Here is an 8,795-nt window from a genome sequence, read left to right on the forward strand (position 1 = left end):
AACCCATTCACTGTTCAGTAGCATGTTATTTAACCTCCATGTGTTTATGTGTTTTTCTTCTTGTAATCAATTTCTAGTTTCATATTATTGTGATCAGAGAAGATGCTTCACATGATTTCAATCTTCTTAAACTTATTGAGATTTGTTTTGTGGCCTAACATGTGGTATACCCCGGAAAATCTTTCATGTATCTTTGAAAAATAAATTCTGCTGCTTTGGGCAAAATGTTCTAAAAAATATCAACTAAATATGTCTGGTCTAATGTATCACTTAAGGTCACTGTTTCCTTACTGATTTTTTCCTAATGATCTATCCATTGATGTCAATGGAATGTCAAAGTCTGCTACTATTACTGTATTACTGTTGATCTCTCCTTTTATGTCCATCAATATTTGCTTTATATATTTAGGTTCTTCTGTATTGGGTACATGAATGTTTATGAGGGTTATATCTTCTTGTTAGATTACCCTTTATCATTATGAGATGTCATTTTTTTGTCTCTTGTTAGAGCTCTTCAGTCTGTGGGTGTCTCTTGATCTGAAGTGGGTCTCTTTTGGGTAACATATGTATAGGTCCTGTTTTTTGTTTTGTTTTTCCAAATTTATTCATTCAGTCACTTTATATCTTTTATTTGGACTGTTTACTCCATTTACATATAAAGTATTGATAGGTGTTTAGTTATTTTCATGTTATTATTCATATTTTGATATTTTTTCTCATCTAATTCTTAAAGAAGTGTATTTAATATTTTTTGTAATGCTGGTTTGGTGGTGATCAATTTCTTTAGCTTTTTCTTGTTTGTGAAGCTCTCTATCTGTCCTTTGATTCTAAATGGTAGCCTTGTTAGGTAGGGTAATCTTGGTTGCAGGTCCTTGCTTTTCATCACTTTGAATATTCCTTGTCATTTCCCTCTTTCCTGCAATGTTTCTGTTGAAAAATCAGCTGACACTCTTATGGAGCTTCCTTGTAGATAACTAACTGCCTTTATTTGCTACTTTTAAGATTCTCTCTTTGTCTTTAAACGTTGGCATTTTAATTATGATGTGTCTTGGTGTAGGAATCTTTGGGTTCATCTTGTTTGGGACTCTCTTCACTTGCTGGATTTGTATGTATTTTTCCTTAACCAGGTTAGGGAAGTTTCAGTCATTATTTCTTCAAATAGGTTTTCAATCTCTTCTTCTCTCTCCTCTCCTTCTGGTACCCCTGTGATGAGGATGTTGATATGCCTGATGTTATAGCAGAGATCCCTTGAACTGTCCTCATTTTTTTGATTTATTTTTTTCTTTCCTGATTAGGTGTTTTCTGCTTACTTGTCTTCAAAACCACCAATTTGATATTCTGCACCATCTAATATGCTCTTGATTCCCTGTTATGTATACTTCATTTAAGTTATTGTATTCTTCATTTCTGACTATTTAAAAAATATTTTCTATCTCTTTGTGCAAGTTCTCTCACCGAGTTTGTTTATTCTCAAGTTTATTGAGCATCCTTATAACCAGTGTTTTGAACTCTGTATATGGTAGATGTTTGCTTGCATTTTTTTTAGTTCTTTTTCTGGAGTTTTATTCTGTTCTTTCATTTGGGACATGTTTCTTTGTCTCCAAATTTTGGCTGCTTTTCTGTATTTGTTTCTATGTATTATGTAGATATGCTACATCTTCCAGTTTTTTAAAAAATAATTCTTTATTGTTGAAAGTATAGCATATGTCTCCTTTCCCCCCAACATCTTTCAGTTGTGGCAGGGTGGCCTTATGTGGTAGTTGTCCTGTGGGGCCCAATGGCACAGTATCCCTGGTCACCTGAGCTGTGTGCTCCAAGGGTGTCCCTTATATTGGTTGTGGTTGAGCCTTGATTATTGTTAGCATGTCAGTGTGAGGGCTTGACCTTTAGGCTGACTAGCTGTGAGGACTGACTTTGTCTATATTGGAGGAGCTGTTGTGTGAGGAGCTGACCCCACAGAGTAAGATTCACTTTAGTGAAGCTCTGGTGTCTGCCAAGTCCACCTTTGGGTGTGCCATTTGTGGAGCTAATTGTGTGGTGGCCTGGTGTGAACTGAAGCAAAACACTTAATGTATTGGTTCTAGGACCTCTTTTGAGGGGCTCCAGTGCAGGCCACTGCCTTGCCCAGACTGGTAGGAGCTAAAAAGTGATCTGCAGTTTGTAGCTTCCTGTGCTGGACTTTGAGGTACCTGGGAGAGGTTGTGCTGTGAGGTTGGCTGTTACTAGTGCCAGGCTTGGGGTCGCTTAGAAAGAGGTACAGGACATGCTGAGGACAGCTGCTGATTGTTTTGGGCTTGTGTAACTTTGAGAGATTTTAGGAAAGTCCACAGCACAGGCCTAGGCAGGCTGCTTGTGAGGGACAGTAGTGAAAGAGGTTGGGATTGGTGCTTAGTAGGGTGGGACAGGGCCTCAGGGAATCACCATGGTGGGGTGAACAGTGTTAATCAGGTTGATGGTAAATCAGATTTGGCACCCACCTGAGCCTGCTGTCTGGATGGAGGGGTAGCTCAGCAAAGGAGCAATGTCTTCTGCTAGCCTAACATTTCTTTCTGGGAGAGAGCTGCCCTGAAGCCAGATAATTCATTTCCTCTCCATATGTGTCCGGTGCTTTTTGAGCTGCTTTCCCTTTGCTGGCACTTAGGGTGAGTGTGAGAGAATGAGTTTATACTTGAACCCTTTAAAAAGGCACATGAGTCTACAGCAGATCTTTATCTTACCTGGATGGAATCCCAACTGGTTTTCACAGCCAGCTATTGTGGGAATTCCTCTTCTGGCACAAGTGGTCCAGGCTGGTGTGGGACTAGAACCCCTCACTCCCAAGGGGGGACCTCTACAGCCAAGATATTCCTCCCAATTCTTAACTACCACTCCTGGGTGTGGGACCACCCAATTCTGCTTCTCTGCCCCTTCTACCAGTCTAGATGTGGCTTCTTTTTTATAGTTATAGGATTTCTGTTCAACTAGGTGTTTCTCAAGGGTTGTTGTTCTATAATTTCATTGCAACTTTGATGTGGTCATGGAAGGAGGTGAGGACAGCATTTATACCTATTCTACAATCTTGACCAGAAATCTCTTTAAAGTAAAACAGCATTATGTGTGGGAGGCAAAGCACGTGTGCAGGCCACCGATTTGCCACCTCTGGATGAGAAGAGAAATGCTCAGGGAATTGGAGGGTGAGTAGGGTCAGTGTGGCCTAAGTATCTCTTGGCAAGAAGTTCTCAGAGTGCCCACTGGACTTCCTGGACCTGTCCTTCCACACCTCCACCACTGGGTCACCAGTGAAAGCTTCCCTCTCCACCTCACCGAAGTCGACATAGCCATCACTACCTCCTTTAGAACTCCTCCTACAAGTAGCCTATTACTTGGCTCTGGGGAAAATTTGCCATCCTTACAGAGATCTCCTGGGAAGGCCCTACCACTGGCCACAGTGAAACCTCACAAAAATCAGGGCCTCCGGGGCTCTTTCCATAATTTCTCCTCAGGCTGCCCCTCTAGTGACCTCCACCCTATACGGCCTTAGAGGTAGAGCACAGGGAGGGTAGAGTGACCTGGCAGGTGAGCTGGCACCTGGAGACTGGATTTCTATGGTGCTTTTAAGAGGACTGCAAGGAGGACATCTTGCTGGACAACAATATGTGAAACATACCCACTTGGGACAGGAAGGGGAGCAGCCTAAACAGGGAACTGAGAGCCACAGGCAGGATGTGTGTTTGAGCGTTTCTGGCAGGGAGTCAATCTGAACAAGCACAGTGGACAGTGGGCCTGGGGTCACCCTCCTTGATCTCCTTATGGGTGGGGACAGGTACAGGGGGAGAGGCGGGTAGTGATGGTGGCTGGGTCTGTAGTCTCATTCAGGGCAGGCAGGTGGGCACAGTCAGGTCTCATCAGAATCTCAGCTAGCTCAACTGGGACAGGACAGTGCAGCCAGTGTCCTCACCCTCTCTGGGAAAAGAGAGATCAAGTGAGAGTGCACTACAGGGGAAATGTTTAACTGACTTGTAAGATACAATGACTTGCAAGGGCTTTAGCATATGTATTTTACTTACCAATGTGCAATTATATGCTGTTCTTGTTTATTCATTACAGTGGAGCCCCATTTATTGAGCTCTCTTAAATCCATTCTCTCAGCCTCAGACTAGACAGAAAACCCCACTCCTCCTCACACAGTCAAGAAGCTGGAGTGGCTCTGAAGGTGCCATGGGGCTCTCAAGTCCCTTATGCAGCATTCACATCTTTCCCATCATGTACCCTCTGTTTTAGCAAGGCCTCTCTATAATCCCTGTGTGGCCACCCCAGCATTTTTGGCCCATTTCCAGGTGCCCAAGTTCTACTCCTTCGGAAATGAATTCTATTCAGTGCCCCCCCGCCCCCAGAAGCCTTTTCTAGACATCCAGCCCAAACTAAAGCCAGTTTGGGCCAGACCAGAAAGAGGCTGAGGGCAGCCTATTCTTGCAGGCTCTGCCACAGATGGGAGAAGGGGAAAGGCCACTGGACTCGGAGCTGTGTAGGTTGGTTGCCTAGTCAGTGCCCCAGACTCACAGGGAACTGGGGTGGGTTCTAGAAACCTGGGCCAAATGCTCCTGGGGTCCTGAGCATGGAGTTGAGGAGAGCAGGCCTGAGCCCTGGTGAGCCCTGCTCAGTTGGCCAAGGGTAAATGTGGGCTCTGGAATGTCTGATAGGGTCCTAGGGCCCTGCAAGCTAGGCGTGTGGTAAGCAGAGTGAAGCCTAGATTCAGGTCTTGTTTCTGCGCAGGGGCTGTTTATTTGGGGCAGGGTCCCACACCTTGCTGAGTCTCTGTTTTCTCATGTGTAAAATGGTAATCATCTGTTATTTGGAGGGCTGTTGTAAAGTAGGTAGGATAATTTATGTGAAGTGCCTAAAGCATCAAATTGTACGTGTTCCAGAAACAGCAGCTCTTATGTAAGTATAAATAATAAATAATAACAATTCCAAATCTCCAGCTCCACTGATTTCTGTGTGCAACTTTGAACAAATTCCTTATTAGCTCATCCGCTTCCTCACCTGTAAAATAAAGATTCTGGTTCATCCATTTATTCAATAATTACTGAACAACTTATTATGTGCTGGGCGCAACTAAATCTATCATTTAGTGTTAGCTAAAAAACATGGCACAGTGCCTGGCATATACTAGGTGGTTAATAAATGTCAGTTTTCTTACACAAGTTACAGCTGGATGATGGGCAAGAGATGGAGGGCGGCAGGGGATGAGGTGAGGGTCAGAGTAAGGGAATTTAGGAGAGGTAGTAGTGGATATCTGTGTCTGCCTTGAATTCCCAGCTCCCCCTGGCCCTTATCCCTTCCATTGACAGGGCCTCACTTTGTCTCTAAGGGTGGAGGATGGTGCTGGGGTCTCCAAATAGTTCATCCCCTTTTCTGCTCCTTGGTCCCATCAGACCTCTGTAGACTACATGGTCTGTCCCTTGCCTGTAAATGTAGACAATGAGGTCTCCTCATCCTCAGACATTGGAGACACCGCAATATGCCCACCTCATTAAAGTGGTGTCAGGCTGAGGGCCTCCCCTCACTCCTCCCACTCCCAGAGTGGTCTCCTTGTCAAGCCAGCCCCCTATCCCCTGCTCCTGGCTTCTTTCCCAGAGACCACAGGCTGGACTCACCACCACCTCTGGCTTATCAGCACTGAAGCCCCACACCTCTTTGTTTTGACTTTGCCCAGCTGCTGAGCCACACCAGGCCAGTCCCTCCCAGGGGAGTTGTGTGTATGTATGTGCACAAGCAACATGAGACCTGGCACGTAGGAGGCCTGCAATAAAAGCTGATTGAATGAATGCTCCCTCTGCAAATGGAGCTCATTCATTCATTCTGCAAACATTTATTGAATACATAATCCATTTGGTGCCAGGCTCTGTGTCAAGGGCCATCAATAGTAGCCAAGTTCTCCAAAGAATGAATGGCATTCACAGGTCTCCTGCTCCCAATACCCACATCCCACCATCTGGCTCTCAGACCCCAGCCCCTCCCACACCCCCAGAGACCAGGGCACTGTCTCCACCAGGGATATGACTATAGCATATGTTTGAGTACCAAGTCATTGAGTTTGGGATCAATCCTGGTGCCATACTTATCCTGTGCCCTTAGGCAAGTTATTAACTTCCCAGAGCTTTTGTTTCCTCATCTGGAAAACAGGTATAAATATAATTGCTTATCTCATATTTTCTGAGTGGAATAAATGCAGTAAAACATATGCTTAGGACATGCCCAGTGCATAGTAGGTGCTCAATGAACATGAGCTATTTATGATTATGACCCCTCCACAGCACTGGTTGTCACAAGTCTGAACTCACAGTAGATGGTCAGCAAAATAAGAGTTCCTGTAAACAGGGAGATCTGATGGGACATTCTGGGTGAAGAAACCCAGAAACTGGCAAAGAGATGGTGAAGAGCAGTGAGAGACTACCTGGAGGAGCAGGTAGGTCTGGAAGAAGTCCCCAGGATGTCTGTGTCTGCCTCCAGGACAGGGAGCTCATTATTCTGAAGCAGTGTATTTTGTGCTCACCAGCTCTGATAGTCACAGTTCTTTACATAGGTGACCACATTCTGTCTTTCAAGTCATAAGAAAACCATGGGGATCCGTGAGTGAGGCCTAGACTGATTGTGGCATATATATTAGGGTAGCCAAGTACTTTTTAGGCTTTTGAAAACCTATGCCCACTTCAATATCTACTTTCCCCTCCTCCAGGACACCCTCACACCACTGCCTCATTTGGAGCAAGTAGCCAGGTGGTACATGCTAGTCATGGCCAGATGAAATCACACAGAGGGGAGTGGAGTGGGGTCTCCCAGGAGAGGACAATGCCCTCACAGGGCTCTCTGTTTCTTCCTGGTGAAATGTGTGCTCTCTGCAGATGTCTTTTTCTTGACTGTTGTAAAGCTGTGAAACAAATAATCTTGCCACTGGAGAGCAAAAATGAGTCCCAAAGCTAGGTGTGCCCAGCCTGCCCCTCTTTACTGTCAGGCCATCTGGAAGATGGAAGGACCCAGCCGGCCATCCTTCAGGGGAGCCCCTGGCATGCATCTTTTGAGCCAGGGTCCTATCACTAATCAATACCACTGCTCAAGAGTTTTCCTGGGACTGAGGGAGGAGCTCAGAGCTCTTATTCTTAGGTCTGGGCAAGAACTGCTAGCCTTGACCCACTACCCTGTATTTCCACTCCGGAGGTTGCACCCTGGCTGGTTATTTAGGGCCCAAGGGGAGACCCCAACACTGCAGAGCAGGCCTCCTAGGCCCGCCTGTCTCATCCTGATAGCATCCCTGGCATTTGCTCCAAACTGGCCAACATAGTCTCTGTCTCCCCGTCCCTGGGGGCCGGACAGCACCTCTCTTGCCATGCTCTTCTGGGCACCCGTGTGTAGAGCCAGAGACCCTCCTGACAGTCCCTGGCAGGCTGTACCTCTGCTTTCATTAAATGTGCATCAGGGAGGCCCTGAGCAGTGACATCCTTGCACCGCCATCACTACTTCCTTCCTGCTCTGAGCTATTGGAGACCAATAGCTCGTGGAGACCATCAAGCTGTGGCCCAGTTGATGGCAGTGGTTTCTTTCCCACCCCACTCAGGGATCCCAACCCTGGAAACACTGGCATCTGAGTTGGGGTGCCACTGACCACAACACATATCCAGTGTCTTGGAATTTACCAAGTCCTCATCATGCTGAAGCCCCACAGCAGTTGGTGAGGTAGATGAACATTATCAGGCCCCCTTCATAGATGAGGTAGATAGGCTCAGAGAGGCAAATGGACTTTGAGATTGCACAGTTACTAGATAGCAGAGCCAGATATTGCCTGGAAACCATGTGCTCATGGGGGAAGGGGAGCGGAGGGACACAGGCTCTGTGACCCTGGGCCAGTTATTTCTCTGAATCTCAGTCTTCTCATTTGAAAAATGGGAATAGCAACAGTTCCTGTCTTGACAGGTTACTCTGAAAATTAAATTAGATTATGCTATACAATGTACTTAGCGCAGTAGCGACATGGAGATATGCTCAGTAAATGTGAGCAATGGTTGGGATGATTAGCCCAATGATATTCAGATGTTGTCTCTGTATGGACCACGCCCCAGATGAAGCCTTGGTACCTCTAGGCTCTCATCTGTTTCTGTTGGTGTCATTCATGACCTGCCAAAGCGAACTCAGGGTCCCAGAGTGGAGGAGCAGCGGTAGAGCGGGGCCATTGGATTCCTTCCTGGGGATGCCTGCCTGCTGACAGGTCGGGGGTCTATCTCTGGCCCATGGTGGCTGCTGCCTGTTTTCTCACATGGATCTCAACAGCACTAGGGGCCGTGCTGGGGCTTTGCCATGAGTCTTTGATCTCTAGAGGACAAGGCTGAGCATGGAGCCCCCCCACTCAGTGATGCCACTCAGTCTCCTCCACATCATACTATTAGCCCTGGCTTTGGACACTACTCCTTGAGAGCCTGCCTCCTGCAGATGAATCCCTCCAGGACATGGTCCAGGCCAGCAGCTTGATGTTTGGACACCCACTTCAGGAGCCCTGCAATGGGAAGGAAGGGAGGAAGGTTCTAGACACACTTCCTGGGACCTAGTAGGGAACTAGGCATATCTGTGCCTAAGATGAGCTCTGAGAAAGCTTTGGGGCCTGTGGAGCTGGATCCTCAGCATTTTAAAATTTTATTATGACTGTGTTTGTTTAAATATATATGTGTATATATTTATAACTCTATGTACCTCCCCCTACCCAACCCCAGTCCCCTCCCAGCCCCTAGTTTTTCCCTTTGGCTTTCTGTCTGGAGGCTGTGTAG

General features: G+C 46.4%; 1 protein-coding gene across 1 annotated transcript in view; it reads right to left on the reverse strand.

Annotated features, from left to right (window-relative positions):
• Positions 1-6,882: 6,882 nt before the first annotated feature.
• LOC102774140 (chromosome unknown open reading frame, human C15orf59) overlaps positions 6,883-8,795 on the reverse strand; it is a 14,031-nt gene continuing 12,118 nt past the window's right edge. The window contains exon 4 of the mRNA XM_006753237.2: positions 6,883-8,795. Within this exon, the coding sequence (XP_006753300.1) occupies positions 8,756-8,795 (40 nt within the window). The 3' untranslated portion in view covers positions 6,883-8,755.

This window comes from Myotis davidii, unplaced genomic scaffold (genome assembly GCF_000327345.1).
Source record: "Myotis davidii unplaced genomic scaffold, ASM32734v1 scaffold131, whole genome shotgun sequence".
NCBI classification, from domain to species: domain Eukaryota; kingdom Metazoa; phylum Chordata; class Mammalia; order Chiroptera; family Vespertilionidae; genus Myotis; species Myotis davidii.